The 27,457-nt window shown below is 44.6% G+C and overlaps 1 protein-coding gene and 1 long non-coding RNA gene across 10 annotated transcripts; one reads left to right on the forward strand and one right to left on the reverse strand.

Annotated features, from left to right (window-relative positions):
- Positions 1–27,444, reverse strand: LOC148643812 (dual specificity testis-specific protein kinase 1). 8 transcript variants are annotated; one of them, XM_088614984.1, is made up of 11 exons: positions 27,273–27,444; positions 26,612–26,921; positions 23,296–23,408; positions 13,046–13,245; positions 9,561–9,682; positions 8,908–8,956; positions 8,074–8,223; positions 4,333–4,506; positions 3,836–3,919; positions 3,480–3,566; positions 1–2,812 (listed from the first exon to the last, which is right to left on the reverse strand). In XM_088614984.1, exons 1-11 carry the CDS (start codon positions 27,334–27,336, stop codon positions 2,711–2,713), a joined length of 1,455 nt encoding a protein of 484 aa, XP_088471110.1. In that variant the 5' UTR covers positions 27,337–27,444; the 3' UTR covers positions 1–2,710. The 8 variants fall into 8 exon arrangements, with proteins under 8 accessions (XP_088471110.1, XP_088471112.1, XP_088471116.1 ...); XM_088614986.1 differs by having other exon boundaries at positions 26,603–26,921; positions 27,273–27,408; XM_088614990.1 differs by lacking the exon at positions 23,296–23,408 and having other exon boundaries at positions 26,603–26,921; positions 27,273–27,408.
- Positions 8,201–17,304, forward strand: LOC148643813 (uncharacterized). Of its 2 annotated transcripts, XR_015928903.1 has the most exons (4): positions 8,201–8,340; positions 15,099–15,212; positions 15,533–15,819; positions 16,897–17,304. It is a non-coding gene; the product is annotated as an uncharacterized LOC148643813 (long non-coding RNA). The 2 variants fall into 2 exon arrangements; XR_015928902.1 differs by lacking the exon at positions 16,897–17,304 and having other exon boundaries at positions 15,533–16,889.
- Positions 27,445–27,457: the final 13 nt, after the last annotated feature.

The following is a 27,457-nucleotide window of genomic DNA, read 5'->3' on the forward strand; positions in this document are numbered from 1 at the left end:
TTAATAGTTTAAAAAAACTTTATTTTTAATTATTCCTTATGTACATAAATGATCCATAGAAACCCACTGGCAGTCGATATCTATATCTAGTCTTCCAGATATGTGCTGCCTCATCATGTCTGAACAAGCTCATGTGCCAATGTAATTGCCTGACAGAATTCTGTTAGTATTACCTAAAAAAAGTTCAAAATTCAGAATTAAAAATAAAACACATACTCAAACAGGGATAATTAATCCAATCTGACAAGCCATTAATAATATAATCTTCAATGTGAAATTAAAGCTTATGGGTGGATGGGTGTGCGCTCTGGTTAAATCATATTCTCAAATGTATCCCGAGAACGATGGGGCACCATTCTCACCACAGCTCACTGATGGAGCCTCATCTGTAAATACTTTCCATACTCAAAATCCACAGCATTACTGCATAAAAGAGATTGAACAACCAGAAGCATGTCTGATGTCATTCTTGTACATGTACAGTAAAGTTTGTAACCACAATTAGAATGCATTCTAGTTTATTACAAAGCACTAGTGTATTGCTGAAAGATTCGGGTTACAGAAAACAAATCCTATAGAACACACTCACAATATAAACAGTCTGATCGAAATACAAGCGGCCCTCTCTATCCAGAGCAGTAGGAATGTCCCAGCACAAGCTATGACATCTCATACCCATGATGCCAGAGTACAAGAGGTAGCAGACCAGGTACAACCTAGTAAAAACACTGCTGTGAGTGAGTGCACAAGAAAAATGATGGTTGATATGCATGCAACAGCAGACCAGGGTAATGTGTCAATTAGTGGTTCCACATCTCTGAGGGACAGCTGTGAACATTCCTTAAATGATGCCATGACGTAACACCTGGAGATGGGGCAACTGCTATGAGGGGCATTCTCTCATATTTCGGTAGGGCAGTGTGTGTCTTTAACAAACAGTTCATGAAATTAAATCACTCCAGTCATGTAAATAAGAACTGTGCCTTGTTATCAAACCAGTGTACTGTACTGAGATGTTACTAGCATTGGCTTTTATAGACTCATTTCTGGTCTTCCAAAACAATCTAATGCATCCGTGACAATGATATTCACATGCATCCAAGTAGAGTGAGAAATTAATTGCCAGGCAGTTCACCCATAAATTCTTTATGAAAAAAAATAGTTTCAGCAGGTATTAAAAGCTGAGGTCCATAATTGCAAGAGAGCGCAGACTTATTACTCTAACAAAAACAATAATGTAATTAGCACCAGTACTATTGCAAAGCTTTACAGTACTAAATCAGCTCTTGAATCTGTACATCTGAAATATTTACATTTATGTACACTTGCACATGTAACAAAAACATGGAATAAGTGCTAATACTACCAAGCACAAAAATATTTCTAATTACCGACTAAAAAAGAAATTCGGGACTTCAAGCAAAGTCTACTAAGCAGGCAAACATTCCCAAAAGAGGCTCTGACGAATCTGGCCAAGTTTATTATTTCAGAATGTCTCAATGCCTGGGGCAACCCGCGAGCAAGCAAACACAGAAGAAACCAGAGGAAGCAGAGGAATCCCAGGAGAGCCACTCAAACACTCTTCAGCATTCCCACACACACAGAAATGAGCTCCGGGGTACCAGATAGTATAACCCGGAAACTGACCTTGACGAAGAGCATATTCTCAATGGCTGGTGAGTTGACGAACATCTCCCCTCTGCCTCAGACATGGTGCTTCCCAAAAGCATCACTTTTTGAGGATTAACACAACCTGGATTTCATCTTTACAATGAACGCTGACATACTTTACGTCCTGTCAGAGATTCCGATGTGAGCTTCGCTGGTAGTACCCAAATTTCATCAAACCTATCTCCAGGTTTTCTATAACAAAGTGTGAATCAAAACATTAAATGCATTTGTAATGATCAATATGAACTTCAAAAACTGAAGAAAAAAAATCTCATTATGGTCAACTAAGCTCCAGGCACTTTCAAATTCAGGTGCAAGAAGAGAAAAGACACAGTACTTCACTGCAAAAGACGCCACCCACACACTCATCCGGGCTGCTGGCAGGAAGGAGGAAAGTGGGAATACAGGCTCTGTCAAGCTTACTTAAGGCAGTTTCAAGCACAAAACTTTGCCGTAAGAACAGCGTATTTTGCTGAAAAGGTCAAATAAAAAGATGCTGCAGTGTGTCTGCATGTTATTATATACCAGAGGACACAATTTCTCACTGTGCACACTGGTAGAGTTACTCTAGGGCCTGAACAATTAAGATCACATCTATATTTATTGAGTCTTTTAAGAAATGCAGAGAAAAACAGCCTCTGTTTGTTCATATATCACCATCGTTCCACATTGAATAAAAAAGCTTCTATAGGTTTAATGTGAGCAACAGCTCGTGCGAACACACACACACACACACACACACACACACACACACACACACACACACACACACACACACACACACACACACACAACAGGCTCCTGGTGCAACACGGATCCGATCAAACCCAACTGGGGTTTTTTCTGAGAAATCAAGAGAAACAGCAGAGAATCAGTCCTTCTTCATGCCAGCCTACCAGACGTTCTTCCCAGGAAACACACAGCAGTGTCAGCGGAATGTGGAGAGTCCTCTTGGGCTCGAGACCGGGCTGGACAGGCACACGGAGAGCAGCAGCGGTCCAGTCCAGACTGGCCCATCCTGGGCCTTGTGCCGGGGCCCTCACCCCGTCGCCAGCTCGGCCTTCGGGGGCTCCAGCGTCTCGGAGACCTCTTCCAGCTCTTCCAGCAGCTCTGTGAACGATGGCCGCCGAAATGCCTCCATCTGAGCGGAAAGGAGAAAGGAAAATCGAGAGATAGCCCTGTGAGGTTAGAAACAGGAACCCACAACACGAGGTGGGACTGTTTTCATACCCTTGTGGCGCAAACATCCTAATGATCACTCGTTCCCAGCAAACTACCAGAGGCAGAGCTACACGCTGATGCTGTTCAGGTCTGGAGCTGTGTGTATTACTTCTAATGAAAACGCCAGAGCTGTTAAAGGGGTCTCTCCATTGCCTCACTAAAGGCCATGCTATCCAGAAGCATGTGGGTTGAAAGGTTTTTGAAATAGCAGTTCACCAGTTTCCTTGGCCCCTACAGGCTAGCCTGGCTCAGCACATGAACCAGTTTGGACGAACTGTGCTCAGGAGCTCTGTACACAGAAACAGAGCGATAGAACTCCCCGGCTTTCTGAAACGGGAGCAGGGTGGTTGGGCAGATGAAGAGAGCAGGGAGGAGGACAGCTGAGCCAGTAAGCAAATTAGTTCTTACCCACCTGCTTGTTTTGTCACAATTTGGAATACGGCCAGTGATCACAGCACACCCAAACAGCAAGAAAGCATCACAGGTGCATGCAGTGCATTGCAAGCTAATTAGATTTGCAACCAATACGGCTGAGAGGGGAAGTAGTTTAGCATGGCGGCAGGCTTGAAGCCAGGATAAACAGTCACCTGACAGCAGTTGGCTGCCAGCTCCAGCACTCTCTGTGGACACCCGCTCACCATCTCCCGGAACGCAGCCACATCCAGCCCGTAATCCTGTCGCAAGGGACAGACAAGGTCAGCAGTGGTCAGGTACCAACGGCACCGGCGGCATCACTGTAAGTTGCACACACATGCACAACAGTGACACAGACACTGTTGTCTGTGCTCAAGACACAGACCCCTAAAAACCTAATTAATTCACATCCTTGGAAGATGGGAAGAAACCAGATTACCCAGATGAAACCACATGTGCATAAAGAGATATGTGCACTCATGACTGTCCAGAATTGAACCAAGCAGCAACCACACAAAAATGTTTATACCTGTGTTCTGGGAAGAACCTCAGGATCTGCAGGTATCCGGCCAAGAATCTCACACAGTACAATCCCAAAGGAGAAAACATCCACCTGCAGGGAGAGGCAAAACGAGCAGGTGATGTAGCCCTGTTGTTAAGGTGTGACCTAAGAGAGCATGTGACAGCCCCGAAGGAAGAGGAGCTCCTCTCCTGCCAGCTCGAGACCCTCACCGTTTCGGTTTAAGGGAAGAAACATCATGTAACACAAAGAATGAAGTTAATCAAAATCAAGTCAATCTTTAACTGGGACACTGAAGAACACCAGCTATACAAGTGGAAACTCGTTTACAGTAGACATATACAACTTGGTGCGCAAATAATAATTAATAACAAATTCATTAACCAGCCGAGCCAATGCTGTGAGTGTCTGAGCAACCTAACCAGCGTGCAAGAGGACCATGGGCTCCAACGGACTGATTTCCCCCCCAGCAGGAGATATTTAACTCCTGGCCCTGCGGTCAGTACCTTGCGGTCATATGGTTCCCCTCGCAGCATTTCCGGTGCCATCCAGAAGGCAGAGCCCACCAGGGACAGTTTCCGCTCGGGGTCCTTGGCCGGCAGCTCCACCACCTCCCTGGCCAAGCCGAAGTCGGTCACCAGCGCCTCCCTCCCGCGCGGCGTCACCCTGATCAGGCAGTTCTGTAGCGACAGACAGTAAGACCCCCTTCAGTTCAGATAGCTTGTACTGAGGGTTCGAGATCCCAGTGTGCACCTGGGGACACTTCCTTCCTACGCTTCATTACACAAAGGGTGGTGGGAGTGTGGAACAAGTTGCTATTGCAGTGGATACCCCGGCTGCCAATGAACTAACAAATGCGCTAGAGGGGCTGAATGGTCTCCTTTCTCGTGTTCTTGAGCCTTGTCTCAATACAACAGGACACTTAGTGAAGAACAGTTCATAACTCTGGTGTAACAGCTACCTTTCTGAAAAGACGAGATTGACAGTGCATATGAACTCAAGCTGAGCTCTAAAAGCTTTTATTTTCCCTTTATATAATCGCTTCGCCTTTCCTCCCCCACATCAACTCCCTGGTGAAAATGTTGGATTTATCAGAGCTGTAGGTGTGTACTGTAACGGCTCCAAAGCTGTGTCCCACAGAATTCAAATCTCTGATGGTGAACCTTCCTCATTCTGTAGAGAAACTGTATCATTTTACTTACAGCTTTAAAAAATCATAAAACAAAAAGATTAAAACAGAAAGATGGAAATTGAAGAAAAATAATCTGTTGATTATTCTGTATATTAGAAATAGGAAATCTATTATTTTAAGGGATAATTTTTGCAGATACAGACTTTTGTCTCAACAAGGCAAATCCATTGCTACAATAAACTCAGCCAGCAGGGGGAAGCATTGCTCATGTTTGAACCTTCTGAACCAACCGGCTTCAACCTAGCAGACTTCTTCTGCATGAACCAGAGGACACAGCTGTAAACAGAATGCACTTAAAATTAAGAAAAGATTTGTTGTATAAAGGGCGATATCAGTGGGCAACAAGCTACCTAGAAGAAACATTTGAAGATTGTCTCTCTTTTTCCGGCTAGATAACAGCCCCATATACAAACAACCAGAATGAGCTAAACCTAATGCAAAAAAGCACAACTGTTTATTATAGCAATATGCAGTTCAACACATGTAAGAGTGAATTCTAAAGACCTCCTCCTTGATAAACTAATTCACACAGTTCATGAGACAGGGCAGTCAAGGTCACAAAGCCGCGTTTGACACCAGTGAGGAACAGCACGTTCAGTCATTAGTTACGGCTTGATTAGATTGCCAGTAATCCCATTTTGAGATGAAAGCAAATCAGTCCTACAGAAACATGGTGCAAGTCCTTGGTCCTGCTCCTCGAGGAGACCAGCTGCAGGCTGCAGGCTCGTATGGCCATCTGGACAAGCTCAGCCTCCCCTAGGCACAGAGTGCACTGCCTGCCCAAACCACATGGACTCGCCTCAGGAAAATCTAAAGCAGCATCAAGCATCAGCAGCAGAACTCTGCTCTGAAAAACTGCTGACGAGCTCGGGGAGCCTGCGGTTTCACCAAGGCTGCCCTTGCGGTAGTCTTGTACTGTTTCATTTGCTTTTCCACTCGGCAGCCTGCGATTAACTGTTATCTGGGATCTGTCCAACCCTCATTAAATACATCAAGAGCTTATTGCCAAGAATCCTGAAATATTCAGACCTCAGAAGCTAAGCCAGGCTGTGCCTGGTCAGAAACTAAAGGAAAAACCACCACTTTTTTTCCTCCAAACTTGGCTGATGTTAAAAAAGCCAAATTACAGGGCTGTTTGAAATAATGCTTCTATGCCATTAATAACCAAAGTGTAGGCTGTACAGTACACAAGAAATTGAGACTTGAGATTCAAGAAGATTAAATTAGACTGGAGTGGTAGTTCAATATCAGACTCTCTGTTCTTATGCTACTGCAAAACAGACAGGACTGCTTTGATTATTTCACCTACTGTAACAAGTCCTCCAGAGCCAATGCTGGCACACTGACAGAGGTGGCCACCTGCAAAGGTTAAACAGCCGGGCTCCTTGAAATTCAATCCAATGTGTTGTGATACCAGACAGTTTCTGACACAAATGCCAAGGCCTAATCAGATATAATCTCCTAATACACTTGTGAAGAAAGGGCACCAGTGTAGCTCACCAATGACTCCTTACAATGTCTTAAAAATAAGAGCATTCTCGGAAAGAAGTCTCTTGAAGACAAGTATCATTAATGACCTAAATGTAGATACAGTATGAAAAGATAAATAGCTACGAAACAAGCGGAGACCATTTGGCCTTTTTTTAGAAGTGAGTTGATTTGAAAATCTCATCCAGTTTTTTTAAAGAAGCCAGAGTATGGCCTTCATCCAAATGGTTGGTAAGCCGGCTTTAAACACCCAAGAACACTTGGCGTAAAAAACGCAGCTAAAACAGAGACACATTTATTAAATAAGATTAATACAAAATAATAGATAGCCTTTCTTATATTCTGTAATTGCAATTATTTTGGGAAACGAATAACTGGTTTTAAACAGCAGGCAGACCAGCATCATGGAGCTCTCATTGAAATGGAGAATGCAGAAAGCCAGGGAGCACAGGGGTAGTGTCTCCCTAGCTCTCCACTCTGCTTTCACCCTGTGTGATGGCTGTGTGCCTCCGTGAGCAGTAACACTCTTCTGAATGGGGCCATTAGCATGACAAAGGCGTGGCCTCTCCCTCGCTGCGATGTCAGGGGGAGAGACTGGGAGGCTCGCAGCCCTTCGCACGCGGATCCTGGCAACGGCTGCCGTTTGCACATTCCTGGCTGACTGTTTTCCACAGACAGCAGAAGCCGGCGCAACAGCGAAAATAACAGTGAGCTTTTATTGAAATCACCGGATGCTCTCTCGGTCTGCTTAGTCCCCTACCTTGCCTGAAAAGTGCTTAGAAAACGGACGGATGTAGGAAGGTGAAACTGGAAATCTGAGATGTACAGAAATATAAAAGATCTTTTCACTATTGTGTAAACAAAGCAGCTTCACTGAAATATCACATGTCAAATATGGTCATTATTTTGCAGGGTTGATACAGAGGATCAACTCTTCTATTTATGAGAAGACCTCCCTCAACCAGCTTCAGGCAGATCCCAAGGCACAAGCTTGAAAACAGGACTAACGTGTGTCCGCATTCTTCCAAACACTTCTAAAGCAGCCCAAAGGCTGGAGCATGCCGTGCGGACAGCTGGCTTGTGGGCACTGCGGGCCGGACTGCTCTGTGAATCTGTGAGACATATGCATTTAGCTGATCCCATATATAGACGTCTGGGGAAAAATACGGAATCTGTAAGGTGATGCAGAGAACAAGTGGGAACTTGAAGTTGAAAATAAAATTAAAAAGATAAAGGATGTTGTTTTTCCAGTTCTTGAAAACTGAATTTGAATGTGAAACCATTGGTCACTACATTGCTGGAATACTTCCCTCTCACACGCCACATACTAGGAACGAACTTGCAAGTTTGTGCGCTGATAATTTTTTTAAAAAACCAAGTATGCATAACTACATGAAGACTTTCATCTATGCGCTGTCTTAATCTGGTGAGACAAACTAACAAGTTACAGCAAGCTGCGACAGCCATGCTAACTAGATTGCGGAAAGACAATGAGACCAGTTGTTCAAATAGCAAAACGGGTTTTGTGTGGTTTCAGAGCCTTTTGTGCAGGGTGGCCTAGGCCCACCTTGGAGTTGAGATCTCTGTGGTAGATGTTCTTGTAGTGGAGGTAGATCATTCCTCGGGTGATGTCCGAGGCCAGGTCCACCTTCTCCCTCCAGGAGAGAAAGACGTCCTTCCTGGCCAGCAGCTCTTCCAGGCAGCCCCCACTCATATACTGAGGGGACAGAGGAGAGAAAAGCAAGTTGGCGCCATCAGCCACACCCATCTCCAGTGCACAGAACTGATGCAACAGGACAGAAAGAGGGTCGGGGAGGAAGTGCTTTTCAACAAGGTAAGCACTCTTTACTGAAATTTGCATCCATGGTTCAAACCTGCCTTTTTGGTACCGTTTGCAAAATTGCTGCAGCTTCTAAAGACACTAAAAATGTGGTCGAAATCACTGAATCCACTCTTATACCTCAATGCATTGTGCCAGGGCCAAAACTTGACATTTCATTCATATCTGCTGATTGCCTGAGACTCTTCAGAAATAGGCAACAGAAGATCAATGCCTCTTATTCACCAGTTCTGTATGAAGAAACGTAAGCGGCCACTGTTTGGTGAACTTTTATGTACTGTATAGCAAACCAGTCTTTCGTAAATGTATTTAGCTTCTATAAAATCCCGTATTCTTTTAGCAGAGGTTAAATGTCATTTGATATGAAACAGAAACACTGCAAGAATTCCCCACTCCCACCCCGACAACACAGACCGAAGTGTCCCATCAACTGACAGGCCACCAGCACGACGTTATCGACACGCCAAATCGACAAGTTTCTCCGATCTCATGCGTGTTTTCACCTGCTCACTTCACCTCTTCTCTGCTGTCACGGCAGAAAAGTTCAGACAGGAAGCTTACCTCCAGGATTGGATACAGCTTATCTTCTTTAACACAGATCCCCAGATATCTGAAAAACAAACATGACGGGCCCTTCTTCATCAGCAGTCTTAACAAGTGACTGGCAGTGTTAAAACTAAAAATGTCAACACAAAGCTCTAACACCAACACAAAAGAAATAAAGCACACTTTTTCAGAACATTTTCACACTAACCACACTATCCTGAGAGTAACTTTAATTTACAGTTGCTTAGCTTTTGCACACAACATTTTGTTAATATTTTGTCTCATGTAACAGTTTTACAAAATTAAAACAGTCTTGCTTACAGACTCAAGGTGAGCTACTAGCCATTAACTGAGCAGGAAGTGTTTATTTTATGATAAGAATTTCACTTCTATGTATGAAAACCAGTTAATTGCCCAGGCAAACAAAGTGTGAAGATGTATTACAGAATTATTTGACCGAAATATGATTAACCCGCTCAAGACCCTAATGTACGGAACCGTACTTATAAGGGCCGATGTATGTTAAAATGGAAAAAGGAGAACATAAAATATTAACACAAGGCGTCATGCCAGGACAGGTCATTAACTTCATCAGTTAAAAAAACTGAATGGTATTACTTATTCAAAAGGGGAAACCCAACAGGGGAGTTAATTATTCAAGCGGCTACCTGACAATGTTGGGGTGGGAGAGCTTTTGCAGCAGGCTGATCTCTCGCACGATGCTGTCCTGGTCCACGTCGTTCTTGTAGATCTTCACGACCATGACTTTCCGCGTGGTGGCGTGGGTGACCTGGTGGACAGAGCCACACCCGTGTGAGAGAAGGCTTCTTCACGGACTACCCCTCTGGGGCTCGCAGAGCACTCCAGCCGAGCACTTTGGATTCCCGGTACTGGACTTATAACTCAACAAAAAAAATCAAGTTGCCATTTTGAGGGGGGATTATCCCTAGTTCCTCCAAGAATATCAATCTGACTTATCACTGTGAATGACCTTTTTATTTAAAATGGGAAACACGTTCTGCATCACCCTGGGAGGCAGACAGATGGCTTTGTCAGGCATGTACATTCAAGCACATCTCTCAGAATTATGCTTACAGGCAGCGCTAACAGCTTTATCCAGCAGTGGGTTGTGGGGGAGCCGGAGCCTATCCTAACAAGCAATGGGCAAAAGGCAGGGTACATCCTGGACAGGATGCCAGTTCATCGTAGGACAAACACAGACACTCAGACCAGGGCCAGTTTTTCCAGAATACCAGTATGTATTTGGACTGTGGGAGAAAACTGGAGGACCTGGAGGAAACCCCCATGAACACGTGGAGAACATACAAAATCCACGCAGAGTCGTTCTTCCATCCAACCAAATTGATGCAATAAATATATTGTTTAGACTTCAGACTATCAAAACACAAAGGGATGTTTGTCATAGTTAAAGAGGAAAATTGTACTCAAAATTTCAAGAGCCTTATCAAATCTTGTAGTCATTCTTCACATCATCTTCCAGTCCATCACATGAATTGTTGCGCAATGATGTTTCATTTTACTCTTTGTTAAAGCAGTGTGACCAGTGAGATGCAGACACACTTGATGACTCTGTGAGAATTCACATGTTGTGATTTAGGAAACTGCAGCTCTTACCACGATCGCAGATTCTCCAAAACACACATCTGTTCCGCAAGATCTATATCTTAAACGTTCTTTCGCAACAGAACACAAAAACAACAGCAGGAAGTTTCAGTCTGGGCCAGTTTTAATCGCAGCCCTGCCTCGGATCACACTCATTCACTCCATCTTTACACAGCAAGGCCATAACCAGACCCTCATTAAAGCCTCCTTGTTCGGGGGAAAAAACTGAAAATAGTCGAAATTATTAAAGATCATAAACTGCCTTCCCGGCCTGGACGTCTCATTAAATCTTTGCACATTAATTTTTAAGGAATAAAAAGTGGCTGATTACCACAGCAACTTCACCAATGGATCATAAGGATCATGGATCATAAGGAGACTGTGGACAGAGGTGATGCAATCTTTCAGGGCTGAGCTCAATACTGTGATAAGTTTAGAAAAGTGTGCCGGAAAATTACAAGCACTGCTGACCTGATAAGACAGTTTTTAATTCATTATTATTCGTATTCCAGTTATCATATTTCTGTAGTTGGGACCGTACCATACCTGACCACAACACGGCTAGAATCCTACACAGTTTGTGAACCTTCTTTCACAGGAGCCCTACTACAGAATTACAACTAAAGCATGTTTATTTATGGATGGGTTAAGCCTAGCACTTCCTCGAAGACACAACGGGGTAGGCAAACAAAGATCAAATACTTATATTAAAGGCTTCCTAAAAGAAGCAACAACAATGTGACCCAGCACTTCCAGGCTGAAGAAAAAAAGAATAAAAAACGAAGGGACACTTTCATAAATCTGCTTTGAATACAAAGCAAAACGCCAAGTCCCTCTGCAGATCTAAACTCGAAATCCAAGGCCGGATTTCTGTGTTTCTGCTGGGCACAGGTAAGAAAGTTGTCTCATCACTCCCTACCACACGTGGAATCTCTGAATGAAATGAACAGATTTCTTGTTTAAATCCCAGTTTCATGCACACTGAAAAGTGACGCATATCTATTCCGCATAAGGCATACTTTCCTGGCCAGAGGGTCTCATTTGTCTGAGCTCAGCAAAGGACTGAAACAGGCATTACTGCTGTGCTGCCCTGTTTGATGTCACACACCGTTTTTCTCCTGCATTCCTCAGCAGGAATGTGGTGTTCTGATGCTTCGTCTTCATCGCAAAAGACGTGATAGACTGAAAAGGGGGGGACAGATCAAATTAATGGCTTAAAAAACGGCTGACCTGTGGAACTGAACTGTGGTAGGTGCAGTTAATGAAAAATGATGAGGTCAAGGAGAAACTATGAAACGGTCCAGGAACAAGCTATTTTAATAAAAAATCAGATGAGAGAGGTAGAGATGAGAAAGAGAAAAGAAGATAAGAAGATGAAAATTGGATGTATTTTTGAATAACTGACCATAAATATCCTAAAGCCCTAAGGCAACCAATCACACATTTGGAAAAACATGGCTGATGGTTCGAAAACTCCTGAACTCGAGGGAAACTAAAGTGCACTGCAGGGTCTCAGGGGCCTGAGCTATAATCACTGCCTGTTGAGTCTGCAGAGCAAAAGCTGGAGAAGCACCTCTGGGACTTGTCACCCTCCACTCTTTCAGTGCACACAGCAGCAGCCTGCAGCCTAACGCCTGTACCCGATCCTAATTTACTGACATTATTGTCCCAGATGGGAAATTTGCTTTGCAGGCAAGTAAAAAAAAAACATAAACAATACAATATACATTTAAAACAACAAGAATCCATTAACAATAAAAAAAACACCCATGCATATGATTTACAAGCTTACACTGCAACAAATACCACAATATCATAACTGATTTACTGTTAATTCTTTAATGTGCAGTTTTACAACCCCTGGATTAACAGTGACCAGCCAAAGTTTGTGCAGACGTCGGTTTTTCAATGGCTGACAACAGGGAAACAGTGTGGACCACAAGGGATATAGTCTGAAAGCCAGACCTCTGCAGCAGCTGTAGAGCCACTCGCCCATTCCTGCATCAACGCAATTCTAGAACGCCAGCAGATTCAAGAGAAAGTCTAGACTCAAACAGGTTAAGAAAAGCAGCCATGCTTTTAACGGCACTATATCAAATGAGTTTTATTATTAAACTGTTTCTCCAGCTGTTCAGAAACGGCAGCCATCAGCTCGGGCATCAGCAAATAGAATATCAGATCTAGTTCAATATTTAATTTCAATAATAGTATCAATATCTATTTATTTTAAATTGATTATTTATTTAGCTAGCACTTTTATCCATTTGTACAGTTGGGCATGTTACTGGAGCAATCGGAGTAAAGAGCCTTGCTCAAGGGTTTTGAACCCACAACAGTCCTGAGCCCTGCCCACTGCACCACACTGCTGCCTATGATGGAAAGCAGACCTCTGGAACGTTACCACAAACCATTCAAGTCTTATACCAGCTAGCATGGTAATTATTTTCAAAGCCTTTACCACAAGCTGACCTTGCTTTCACACAGCTTTAACCTGTGCTATAATATACTTTGCCATACAGCAAGACCGTACCTTGTAGACTTTGGAGAAGAAGCCACTCCCTATGAGCTCAGCGGCGAAGTTCTCCCAGAACTCCAGTTTCCTGACGGCTGTGCGCAGCTTCTGCCAGCGGTCCACGTGGTAATAAGAGTCCGAGGACTCGCCGCACAGCTGGGTGGGGCTAGTGGGCTCTGAGGAGATGACCTCTGCCTCGCACATCCTGGAGATCTCAGCTGTGGTCAAGAAGAGGAGGAACAGAGTCAGACACTGGTCACTCATGGAGCGAGGTCTTTGTCCAAAACCTTTGAGTATCTAAATCTGAGACATCTTTCCTGTCCAAGGGAAAGTCCATTTTAATGGAGCAGACTTGCTGATGTTTTGACTTTCTGTCATGCTCACGGTCTTAACACTAGTCGCTCACAGTCCTTTGCTAAATCACTTGCAAATGCACATTTATACAGTTTATAATATTTGATTACCTGGCTGATGATGTCCTGCAATACCCGAGCTTAAAAAAATCAAATAAAGACAAGACTCCGGAATGAAAATCTCAAAACGGCAGCAGGAAAGATACCACACAGAAGCAGGTTACCTGTGCAAAACTGGGATTTTAACGATAATGAGCACATTTTCAAATACCAGCCTTGGAAGCACAGGAAGACAGGCGAAAGGGATCACACTTAAGAGAGGAAAAAGAGCCCGTTTTAAATATCGTTAAGAGTTTCCTTTCAGAAATATTCATGCTAGGGGAAGAAACAAAACCAACTGCATTTGAAAGTAAAATGTGCTGATTTGCAAAGCGCGGCTGGGAGTGTTTCATGGTAATGAAAGGGTAAAAAAATCAAAAAGGTTTTCTATAAATAGAGCATGGAAAAAGAAGTGACTAATAAGTGTTTCAACAGAGCTGTTTATTAAATTTCTATTCTGTTGTCACACACAAAACAGATTCTCATTAAAACGACAATATCTGCTTTTTTCCTCGCCCTCGTCTCTCTCAGGAAGACAACGAGAGCAAGAAGACAACACAGAGGCACAGGAAACGGGCGCAGACATGCCGCCATGAACGTTTCCTTCATCATGAGACAAATCTCAGTGACACACAGTACAAAATTACATAAGCCTGTTATGAAACCACTTGCTGCACTCACTTAAATAGAAGATGTACGCGGAGACAGAATCTTTTGTCTTTGGAAAGCAGGGCGAGGCACAGGCACTGAAGGTTCCATATGAAACCTTAGATCTCTGGGTAGTGCACCATTCATCGAGAGCCCCAGGGAAACAGGCGAACGCTGCGGTATATACCTGACTGCCAAAGACAGGCCCAACTCAGGATGTTTAAAGTCAGTGCTCATCATTTCTCAGAAAACAAAGCAGTTGCCACTTCCTGAGCAAAGCGTTTGGGGAGTGGCATCACAGGAACAGGTGCGACAGACACACTTGCAGCCCAGCATGGCAACCTTGACTTCCTCTCAGTGCGAGGTGCTGTCTCGAGAGCTCGCATTCTGTATCAGTTTCCTTTTCTCAACCCAGAGCACTGGGTTCTCCGTCTCTCTCTATTCACATATACACTCGGCTAGAGCACAGGACACCTTAAAGAACAGCAAAGCCCCACGTACTCAAATCCTTTAAAAAAAAAAAAGACGATCAATTGGTCATGTTTTATTTGACACGAACAAAGCTGCTTTAATTACTGCCTTAGCAGGCACAACAACTGCACCAAAAAGAAATGAAGAAACAGAAGAAAGGTTATAAAAAAGGGGCTATCCGGCCCATCTAGCCTTTCAGTTGCTGGGAGCGAATCCATGTGATTATGCAGAGTTGTAATGAGGCCCTTCTAGAGAGAATCTGTGAGCCGTGTCCCTCAGACGCACATTCTTTTGTCTCCTGTTGACAGCGTAGCTGCTTTCCTGTCGCTGCACAAAAGCAAAGCCAGTGAGTGGCTGATGCATTAGGAACATCTATTTTATATATTGCCATTCCTGTAAATGAAAGGAATTGGCAACATGTTTTTGTACATGAAAATCTCGCTGGTACTCTGTAACTCTACAGAAAACGGTCACATGTCAGGAATGTATCACTGTTTTAGATGTTCACCCGCCAAACGACTGACTGGGATCCTCTGTGCTCTGGGTGTTGCCTGTCCTCTGAAACAACTCTTTGTTCACAGGACGTCTTGGGTCAAGGCGCTTTGGAAATGCAAGTAAGAAAGTGATTTGTCTTGTAGGCTACCAGCCAGGACTCTGTCAAACAGCCCATTAGGCAAGAGCACTGGGAGATAGTGATTCGGATCTCAGACTAACAAATTAAATCCCATATGCCTCTATTAATAAAAAAAATAAATGTATTTAGTTAACATTCAGTTTGGAAAGTGCTGAATTGTGTTCATGTGTCCATGTAAAAAAGTAAAAAAAAATTTTAAGTAAATAATGAACGTCTTGTTATGCTAATTCATTATCATGAAGTTCAGTAACTCGGTAGAATAGCAGCTTGGTTTAATGCCACATTTTTTTTTGTTTCCAGCTTGCTCAGAAACCCTCACTGTGCACTGAGCATAGTTCCTGTGGGGCCCGTTTCAGTCCGGGAAGCCACCAGCAGTGTGCCAGGAATCCAAGTCTCTGGGTGACGTGTTTACCTCCCAGCACCCTGCAGCGATCTGAACCTTGACCTGGCAAACTGACCCCGGCCCGAGTCCCGCTGAGACTGCACCTGTGACGTCACTCCACCTCGGCCCACGGGGAGGTTGCAGACTTTAGTACTTAAATGCTAGAATTTAAGGAGACGGTCCTCTTCTCATCAGCCACTCCAAGGTACACAAACAGACTGAATGAGTGTATTGGGTCTGTGTGGTATTGAGGATACTGCCCTCAGTGTAACTCAAACTACACTGCTTGCTTAGAAGTGACTAAGAGCACAGCATCCTGACAGCTGCGTTAGAAATGTGACAATAAGCTAAGACCACATACTGCCGTCATTCCTGTTGGCATCCTGAACTCTTCCTACGGCTTTTTTGCTGACCCCCTTCCTGTTCAGTTATTAGCCTATCGACATTTTCATTCCTTGCTTTCACTTAAATCCATTTTCGATTCCCAACCCATTCTTGGTTGCTATCTACTGGATTACCAACAATAAGCAGACGGATGCAATTCTTTCTGCTAACAAAGCTGACCTGCAACACTAAAAACCCAAGGTAACACAAATGAGACCACGGGCTTCATCTCCTAGTGCCTGCCAAGAAGCACAAGTGTTAGACTTGAGAATCAGGGACTCCTAGACACTCTCTTCCCTCTCTCCAACATCATCGGCACACGCTCTGGCCCTCCAATCTACATCCAGCTGTTCATTTATGCAGCCCCCTGTACCTCTTCCCAAGATAACGCTTTCAATTTCAATTATTTGCATATGCATTTACTCTCATTAAACTTAAATAAATCATCTAACACAAATTACTTATCATTTTTAAAAGGACTGAAAGAAACAGGTCTGATTCATGTAGAGGTTTAATTCTACACACCTTGATAAGAACCAGTGTGGACAACTGAGCTTTTATTAGAAAGGAATATTATAGAATAATATAGGTTGAGAAAAACCACACTGCTAACAAGACTTGTCTCCTAAGTTGTGTCCTGAGTGCGAAAAACGTTCCAAACTCCCACTGACTTCAACAGTTCTCAGAGAGCGTGGCGTCTATTGATTCGTTCAAAGCAGTTAGAGACATGACTTTGATAAAAAACGTTTCTACATAACGCAGTACCCTGCACATCATGAAGCAAAATATCACAGTCTATAAACCAAGTCCTACAGGGATCTTACATGCACTCCAATTTAAACTGTGTACATGAATAAAACATCATTCGTTAGTACAATGCATCTCTTTCTATTCCAAGAGTCTCGTGACGCGGCACGGGCCTACGTCTGCATTTTTGACGGAGCTGTGAGAAAGCAGGGTGCTGCGCTGTTGAAGCAGCCCATTGTCTGCACGCGGTAAACACTCTGGGCTGCTGAAGGCCACTGTCCCACATTGCCTCACTCCCGTCTCTCGACAGTCCGCTGATGGGTAAGGGACACAAGCTGAATCAATCCTACATGTTGGCCCTTCACTTCTATGAGTTCACATAAAATAACTGGAATTGATATTACTTGAGATGTAGTATATGAATAAGATGAGAGACTCAGGATCAGTTAGCTAACTACTAAATTGGTTAGATTGGCTGAATTGGGGATGCAAAGAGCTCAATTACATCTAAGCAAAATGTCACAGTCCATAAAGGTAATCCTGCCAGGATTTTATCTTCAGTAGATAACTGCTAATTCATCCCAGACTTCCTAGAGCTAGAAGTCATACTTAGTGTCTTAGAGTTTAAGATTTAAAAGTATTCCTGTGGTCCCGAGATCAACCCTGTTTAAAATGCTTTACTCTGGGAGAAGATTTAGTTTCAGAAGCACAGCTCTGAGTTTTCACTCTGGAATAGAAGTGTGCCATCTTCCATGTGGTGTTGCTGGAACAAAAGTTGCTGCACTATTATCAATCATAATGAGTGGTGGGGAGAATTAAAATTTTGCAGAATCCTGTAAGGCACTATGGATAGTCCACTGGGGCTGATGCAGCCATTCAACGTGCAGGGGAGGTAGTTTGTGGAAGAAGACTTTAATGATTTATCTAAGGAATCTGAACGAGCCCTCTCCTGAGGAGGGGATGGGGGTGGAGGAGGACTCAAGGGGCTGAATCAGATGTAGGATTTCCATGTAGCTACTGGTGCTCTGAGCATGTCCTGACTGGTGCATCAGATTGCAACCCATGGACATGGGAGACAGAATGATAAGGAGAATTATTCATAATCTGGATTTCACCAAGAGAGTTTCTGTTAAATTTGCATTAGACATAAGTATAAACTGATTTAATTTGTCTTTTTTCTTTGCATATGAAAGCTTCCTGTTGCTCATTAACACGGCTATGGGATGATGGGAACAGATCAGAATGCCTCAAAGCCTCAGCTTTCACAGTTCCCTTGATAAAGTGAATGCTGGCTTCATTAGAAAACCCCTGGATTTGCAATGCAAATGTACATGAAAGGGCTCTCCGATTACTGTGTGAATGGCATGTGAGGCAATGCAATATTATTTATAGTCAATTGCTAAAAATGATATAACCTCAGTGCCATAAGCTTGGAGACTTATTGCATCATTATTGATTGGTCTTCAAATTTAGCAAGCTTTTTAAATACTTAGACATATATTTCTTTCAGCTTTAAAATAAAAACCTTGTCTTCTCCTCACCATTTCCAATATTGGATCACAGGATGAGGCAGACACTCAGTATCTATATCTTGCAGTTAAACGTGTGTGGCTGCCCCACTGATGCCAGCCTGGGCTGCCTGCTGCATCAGGTGCTCTTTGCTTGCTTTTTTCAAAAGTAGCAAAGTCAGCGTTCTAAAGTTAGCAAGACGCTGACTTTGTGGGAGGTGGAGTACTAAACTCCAGATCCGGCAAAGTTCTTGATAACTTTCGTGCTCAGCAAAGCACTGCTCTGCTAAACCAATGGGGTGACGCGCATGGCTCTGGCACCTGCAGCACGGACACAGGTGTGCCAGGTCTCCTGTGAGAACTGACGAAAGCCCTGGGCATTCGCGTGGTGCCAGGAGGTGGATCTGGAGATACCTGTTTTTCGTAAATGCCTGCGATGCAAAAGGGACAAATACTCCAGAATTACAGGACAAGCCAACATGTCAAAACAACAAGGTGGGAGACGGCAACTGATTGCTTCTCCTGGTGGTCAGGTTGGGGTTGTAAAGATTGGAAAGGCATGCTGGGAATAAAAGAAACATGCCAACCAGTGTGCAGGAAAAAATACTGCCAAGAGAATATATAAAAACGGTGGAGCAGGCGACTGAAGGACGTCGTGTGCTAACTGTAGCTGGGGCAGAATGGACTATGAGCGGAGGAACACTTCTCATTTCATTTAGGCTTTCTGTTTCCATATCAGTCTGCTCCTTCCTTGGAGATGACCAAGGAACTGTAACTTGTAGTGCTGTAACAAAAAGGGAAAGGGCTTGCTGGTTCAAACCCTGAAATCAGCAAAATCTACATTTTTAAGTAGTTAACTGCAATTCTGCAATTCCATCCCAAAGATTCCCACTGTGTTTCACATACAGGAGGGGACCTACTTCACTCACCCCTGATGTGCACAGCCGATTGGGTGAAGTAATGGGGTGAATTAACAGGAGTGTGGGGAGACCAGATCATACAGTCACATCATGGAATTTACCCAGCACACCAGAGCTACCACTCTGCTCTTACAAACTGTGCCAGAAGATCTATCATAACCGGGTATGTCAGAACCTCAGTTTAACGTCTCATCTGAAGGACAACATCGGACAGCGCGTTGTCCCCAGTTTCCTGGTAAAATTAAATCTACCGTATAGTTGTTGGACTGGGGCACAATAACGAGTTCTGTAAAACCGAGAAAATCACTTGGCTGTGAAGCAGTATATTGCTTAGCCAAGGGGATATTTTTACTTGGTCAGAATTACCGTGTTTTAGTAAGCCTTGGAGTAAAAATCTCTGAAATGTCCTGAATAATTTGTTTTATGTGCTCCTGACCAGATTACAGCCATTACAGTCACGTGGCTGGTACGCTGATGCCAAACCCTTACAGCACACCAGGCAGGTGTTTTTCACACACTGATAACTACCTTTGCTTTACGTCAGACATTATCAGAGGTCCAGAACTTTCCTCTTTTTCTCTCCACTTATTTAAACAACTGGCTGTGAGACTGCGAGAAAATGGATTTGTGGTTGGTTAGCAAATCCACACTCTAGCTTACGGGGAATATCTTCGTCTGTCCACTGTGCTTTCTCTGTTCAGCATTGCAGGGACGTGGTTTAGAATTTGGAAACTGTGCCAGGCAGGGGGAGGAGAAAAGACAGGAATCGGTTCAATTGAAATGACTGGATTTCTTTCGAGAGTACAAAAATCATGTGCACCGTGGGCATGCTCCCATTTACTCAAAAAGGTTGCCCCACAGATTGCAATACACGTCTGCACTCAGGGTTCAGATCACCTAAACCTTATGTCAGCATTCATTAAAGATCATCTTATATCTATTGACAGATCTCATCAGGTTGTGGGGAAATATATTTCTATGGACATTCACGTTTCTTCTTAGCAAAATAAATAGTTTTGCCTCTTTTACGCTTAATTAACCAAAAAGGCTGTTGACAGATGCAGATTCTCCTGTAGTGCAGTGCATAATGGGAGCTGGCACAGAAAAGTGCTCGACTCATCAGGGAGCAGCCCTGCGGTAAAGGTTTCCACTAATACAACGACTTTATAAAACAACACGGCAGCCAAACTCAGGGAGGGGTCCACTGGGGACTCGGCTCAGAGCACACACTGTCCTTCAGTACAGGATGACCACTTGATCATTCTTCCTTTGCAGACCTGAACCCTGAGCGATACGTGGCGAGAGTACGAGGTATGAATTTTCAAGAGCTTCTGATTCAGGGTGGTACTCCAATAGGCAACAGATGCCTGTCATCACAGCCATTAGACACCACACACACAATCATAATTTAGACAGATGCCAAAAGAGAAATACATACAGAGAAAGCTGTGGAAGTCACGCTGCCTGGCTAATTGCTTCCTGCAAAGGTTATATAAGAACCCGACGCAAATGGAAATGAATCAGCCCAAAATCCAGTATTAGCTTGGGAAGAGAGGAATGGGAGGGCATATTTTGTTGCCAAAGCAGTGTTATACGGTCGAGTAAAGCTCACGGCGATCACCCCACGTGCTCGTGCTACGCCCTGCATGGCCAGTCATGAGAACTGTCCTGCTGTCACCCTCTCATAGACAAGTAACAAGGGTCAGCTAGCATTTTCTCTCATTACTCTTGTCCACCCAGCTGTGCAAATGTGTGTGTGGTAACCTGCAATGGTCAAGTGTGCCATTGAGTTGAGCCTTGTACCTTTTATTTGATCAGTGTTACAGGAACCAAGGCAACAGTCAGGCCTACGGCCTCTACAGTAGAAGGTTGTGGGTTCAAATCCTGGGAGGCACAGCACCATTTGACCCTTGAGCGAGTCACTTCACAAAAGACAGCTGCAGTAAAAACCTCTGCTGGATTCATGGGTCTCAAGGTTATCACCGCAAATGAAAATGTGTTCTTAGTTTGCCTACTTGGTTACCTTGGAGAAGGTAATCAACTCATTTGCGTTTCAAAAGCTTAAGACAACACTGTGGCTTTTCAGTAAGAGAAATCTGCTCAGAGAGCCGGGCTAGTTTCAGACGGGCAAGGAACAAGACTAGAACATGGATGCTACAGTAAAAGGATGGGAATCATTTTATACCTCACTGACACAAGAAGCAAGTGGAGAGCTGTGTAAGTAAAAAGATATGGGGACAGCAACTACAGTCTACCATTACTGTTACAACACGGTCTACAGGGCCAGCGCATTGCTAGTACTTCTCAGGCATGTCTGAACAGCCTCACCAGTCCCAATGTACCAATCAGACTGTAATATTTCCCACTGCACACTCATGGGAAAGCAGCTTAATTCCGGAGGGATAAATCTCCTGATTATGTCAATAAGCAGATGAGCTGTGGACTGCATTAATTAAGGACTTTCACTCCACTGCTTCAGCACTTAGGTTAAAGAGCACGCCTCATCAACAGTCTCTTGTTTGTCCACCAAAGCAGCAAAAACAACAGAGAGTCTACAACTACACACTAAGATACTGTACTTGTATTGGGAAAAACAGTTGCTTTAGCAATTAATAAAGAATTATGTGTTTACAGTAATAACAATGGACCAAAGCAAGCAAACATAATATGCTGTTGTGAACAGTCTTCTTTTGAAGAAATTGTCAACTGATAAAGTATTTGATGTTTGAGCAAAAGCATAAAAAAAAAGTCTAAAGGATGTGATGCCTCAGCACTGTTAATAATGCAATGCACAGTACATTGGAACCATTAAGAAATGCATCAACTCTTGTCACCCTAAGCATTTTTTCCCAGAGTGCTTTCCTCGGCATGGGAATGGCTCTATGAGGGAGACCAAGGTGCGACAGAACTCTGGAGGTCAAGGTAAGAACGTCAAAATGCACAACCTGGTCAGATCCTGCTTTTGCTGGGGCAAGAGGGAGATGAAGGCAGCAGTCAAGACTGTACATTTCTGCCAATGAGTATAAAGACCAGCAGTCTGCAGGCAGAGCACACTGCTTAGTAGGACACTACATGGATCCATTGGGAGTTTTATGTGTAAAACCAACATGCAGGAGAAAATGTACCGATGGAGGCTGAGATGACAAACTTTCCCTGCAAGTCCCAGTCTCAAATTCCCACGGCATGCGGGTCTTCCGCTCTCCTACAGGATCAGACCGTGGAGCCCAAGATACAGTTTCGTGACGAACTATTAAAAGCCCAGTGGTGCCGTTCAGAAGCACGATCCCCTCGCTTGTGTGGTATAAATAACTGATCGCTGCTCGACTCCTGGGCTCTCTCCTGTCCGACAGGAGCGGGAGACAGAGGACCCATGAGAAACACAGCACGGCACGGGCACCACGGGGAATAACCGCCGGAGCCTCCGGCAAAATAATCAGCAATCCCGTTTCCTTCTGGGAACCATGAGGAACGACAGCTCAAAAGTTATTTTATTGTTTTTCTGCAAAACCCTATCAGGACCACAAATTTCTCAACACAAAGAAATATAGCAAAAAGCTATTGGTCCATCCTATCTACTACCATTCTTTACGATTGACTTTTTCAGTTGCTTTGAATTCTGAAGTGGCTCAACTTCCCAGCAAAGCGGTATCCAGCACCTGTCCAGCTTCATATTTGTGCAGCATCAGCATAAAATATACAATTTGACATTAGCAATGCTTTAAATTAAGACTTAATGACACAAAAGACAAAGATGCAAGTCGTGCAGATTCTCTCTGCACACCTGCTTTCTCTTTACAGAAATCTTATGGTGATGAACGCAAAATATCACTGTACATAACTGCAAAAAAACAGACAGTCCCAAATGCTTCAGAGTAATGTTTGCATGACTGCAGCCATAGCTCCAAGGTCAGGTATCATGCATACGACTTCATTCCAGCACAAATAACATTAAAATAAGATAACAGCTCAACGCTGAAAACAAAATGGACAGGTTATGGTTCAAAACCTAGTTATAAAGTTATGATGTGAGACCCAGGGACAGAAGGAGACAGCCACGCACAGGGAACTCATTGGCTGAGGGAGGGAACAGGACAGAGTTGACAGGGAGGGTGTATTACTTACTCCAGTGATTCAATAAGCTATTCATATGCATCTCGGACGTGGGTGGCAATGGGCAATCCTTCCACACACAGAATTCAAGCAGGGAGGCAGGGGGTAAGGTCGGTATCCAGCAGCTGGGGAAAAGCACACAGGGCAACACAGTGAACAAAAGCACACAGACACCAAGGTACACACACAGTGACAGCACACCATCTCCACTTCCACACCAGCAGCAGAGATCCAGGAATTACAGCATCACGGGGCAACGACACAGACATCTCAGCAGGGAAAACTGGGAATACTGTACAAAAGTCAGGGTACAGTATTAGCCTCGTGTGGTAGAGACCACTTTTCTTAGTAGTGTGACCCAGGCAGTAATTCGCTGCAAGCCTTTACAGTAGGATTATAATACACATAGACCAAACATGGTTATTCTTCACCTCTGACAAACGAGGCACAATAAAATAAAGAATTTAGATTTTTGATCCCTACTAAAAGTTTATATTCAGTATATTACACTTTTACTGTGTTAACTATACTTTAGTATGTTTCGTCCACTGGCTTCGCGAGCTCAACAAAACTAATAAATCTGTATAGACGGTCAGCACACAGTGTTTTTTTTTTAAAGTTTGCATCTCATTGTTACACATCACATTTACAAAAACACTCATTTCACAGTCCAGACATTCACATTGTAACGCCATTGCCTGTATCATAGAAAGCTGTGACCGAAAAACATTTATTTCATTATTTGAAATCAACGTGTGCCGAACCGGGCTTTGCTCTCGTGAAACATCAGACTTCTGTTTGTCGTACCTTGGCAGCCGTTGCGCGGTGCCAAGCTGCTGCTACATAAGAAAAAGACATCGGGGACTGCAGCTACTGTTTCACACCTCTGCTACAACGCTATCAGGTTGCAGGTCTGCTACAGGTACAGCAGCTCTGGGCATTTTCACAACCCCTTGAACAAGTGCCACTTACAACTGTAAAACACTTCACAAAATTATCCTCAGCAAAATAATATTTCCTGTAGCAGGTAGACTGACGTGTTATTGAAGCACAGTGACACAGGTAAACTCATTAAGCTGATGACCATCCGTCCTCACCAGTAGTTTACAGGTAGGCTACTGTAAAAGTCCCAGGCTAACAGCATCTTTTTCCACTATGGGAAGCAAAACAAGCTGGCAATGTGCAACGTGTGCTTCCTCCGGGCCCCAGAGACCACACATCATCCCAGCTCATCCCACAGATATTCCATGGGGCTCCCGTCTGGAGAACGGGGCAACCAGGGCAAAACCGTCACATTCTCACATGGCAAGAAAGCTGCTGTTACAGTCCTGCTGGTCATGTCTGGAAGAGCCCACAGGAGGGGCAGCAAGTGAGCTCCAGGACTTGATCAGTCGGAGCTGCTACTGGGCTTCAGGTTACTATCAGCCACACGTGGAGAGCTGTAGTGACCAGACACTGCTGCCCAGTCTGTCACACTTGGACCCCCCCGTCGCCTGGTGCTCGCACTGTGCTGCAGATCTGTGGCGTCTCTCGCTGGAGTCTTTCACAAACCCTTGAGTCATGGCTCACTGGAGCACTGGTGGGTCCAGCTGAGAGGACCCAGTCCAGCCTCCAGCGACCCCAGGTCACGCAGGTGCTGCTCTGGAAACGGGCGGGGCGACCTTGGCTCAGCTCTTCTGTTACCTTTTCCCTTTCACCGGGAATCACACCTTCCAGGTGAGACCACCTCATCACCTGCGTTTAAAAACCATGCTCCCTCATGAGGTGACCTAGCGCTCATGCAACGGGCACTCCGGCGCACCAGAATCAAGATTTTAATCAAAATGACGCCCCACACATGTTAATCGAAACCTGTACACTTTATTTTCTAGAACTACACGCAGGAAGAGGGTGACACTTTAATGCTTCAGTATGAAAGGGTTGTTCTCAACAGCGGAGCGTAGAGAACGCAAACGTCTCCTGCCTTTTCTCAACTAACATCAACTACATCCACGAACAAGCAGGTACAGAGATGCGCAATATTCATGTTAACATGGCAGCTGCTCAGAAGCTCGACTCCACATCTCGTGTCAATATTGCCGCTATACAAATACGTTTAACATTTCGATAATGACAATAACGACTTTGCCAAAACTTCGAATCCGTTCACTCTGACCTAAACGCTGTGTCCACGATATGCAAGTATTTTATGCAGTACTTGGATATAGGCGACAGGAGCTGAGAAATTACCTTGTTTTGAAGTTCTAAAGAAAACGAACCGGGGTTGCCAACGTCAAAATCCAGCAAGACAACGACCACAACACCAACTCCGGCACGACGGCAGAACAACAAAAAAAAATCACTCCAGGACCTTATTCTCAGTTTAAAACTTCTGGATGAAAATTCACAGTTCAAATCTAAACAGCAGCCAGCGTTAAACTTCTAGGCTACCTCTCAAACTCCGCACCGCTCGCGAAGACGGGGAGCTCCGAGGAGCATGTACAGATTTAAACTTAATCCACCACGCACGGACAGAAACGCTCATCCCAGCCTGACAGAGACTTACCGCTCCAACGTCTGTCACGGCCGAGTTACCGCTCGCTCGTCTCCTGGGGTTCGGACCCGCAGTCGGTGCCGGGGGCTCAGAAGGCGAGTGCGCGGCGTGCGTGGTCCCGGCTGAGCTGTGACCCGAGCGGGCGCATTGCGACACGGCTCCGGCGGTGCGCGCGCGGGGGGTCAGGCAGGTCCCAGGGCGCCCGGGGCTGGCTCGTGCGGCTCGCTCGCCGGAAGCGGCGCCTTTCACTGGCCGCCGGCGGGGGACCGTGCCCGCGTGCACGGGGCCCTGCGCGCCCCCGCCGCCCCTCGGCCCCGCTGCTCGCGCCCGCGCCTCGTTTCGCACCGGGGGTGTCTGGAGAACCCCCTCCCCTCTTCAAACAGTCAAATTCTTATTTCGCGGCTCGTCTTGTACTTCAAAGATTTGCCTTTTCCCTCTTTTTATGTAAAATCGCAGCTACAGTCACGCTGACCCGTTAATGTCATATATAACGACAGATGGTGGGGGTGGAGGGGAGTCCCCATTACCTGTAAAGCGCTTTGAGTGCAGTGTCCAGAAAAGCGCTATATAAGTGTAAGCAATTAATTATTATTATTATTATTATAGATGAAGACCTGCGGCAGACTGTACTGTATCGTCTGAAGAGGGTCAGGGGTCAGGGGATAACTGGTGAGAGATGGGGAGAGAAAGGGGGTCGGAGGTTGGGGTTCAGGGGGTGAAGAAGAGAAGGAGAGATGGGGTGAAGAAGGGTGTCAGGGGGTGACAGTGGAGGGGATACTCTCTCACCTGCCTCACCTCGCCGGTCCCGCTCTCGGTGAGTCGCCGACTATGGGGCCGCTCCTGTCGGGGGTCCCCAGGCTGTCGGGAGGGGTTCCCGTGTCGCCTTGGGCGCCCAGCCCGGCCCGAATGAGGTGAGGTGTGCTCCTCCAAGGACAGCTGGATTGCGCTTTTATGATGCGGTTTACCGTTGCCATTGTAAAATAAATCTCTTGAGCCTTAAAGGCTAAACGTGTTAAAGGTGAATAGTCACCGATGGAGCCCGGAACACGACTGGCTGTACACTGTCGCCCCCTGCTGGCCCGAAAGACACTCACACCAGCAGCCTCTGCCCGAAAATATAATAATAATAATAATAATAATAATAATAATAATAATAATAATAATAATAATCGTTTTTAAAGAAGTTAAATTACAATACACTGATTTGCTCAGGTGCTCTGTATAGTCAGGCGCTATGTAAGTATACAACTGATTTAGGACTATGTTAATAACTTTACTATGAGCTTTTTCAGTTGTTTCAGTTAGATTGTTTTATATACGACTAATTTGCTTTTTAATTAGCAAATAATTGTTGTTAATAAAAAAGTCTTGATTAGCTGCCGGTTCCCCTCACACCAGAAGGCGGCTCCGGGTGACGAAACCGTCGTGTCTGTTTTTTTCCGGAATAAATCTTTACCTGTTCCCCCATTTGAAAAAGTGGTCGACGAGCAGTTAGGCGTCGTCCGTACAATTATAGACATTATCGATTAGAATTGTTCATTTCTACGTTAGAAAAACCCCAAATACTTCTTTTTTTAAATAACGGACCTGCACGAGACTGGCGGTTCGTTCGGTTTGAAAACGTTGACGCCGCTGCCACGC

The sequence above is a fragment of the Lepisosteus platostomus genome, chromosome 21, assembly GCF_059453375.1.
Source record: "Lepisosteus platostomus isolate fLepPlt1 chromosome 21, fLepPlt1.hap1, whole genome shotgun sequence".
Lineage (NCBI taxonomy): Eukaryota > Metazoa > Chordata > Actinopteri > Semionotiformes > Lepisosteidae > Lepisosteus > Lepisosteus platostomus.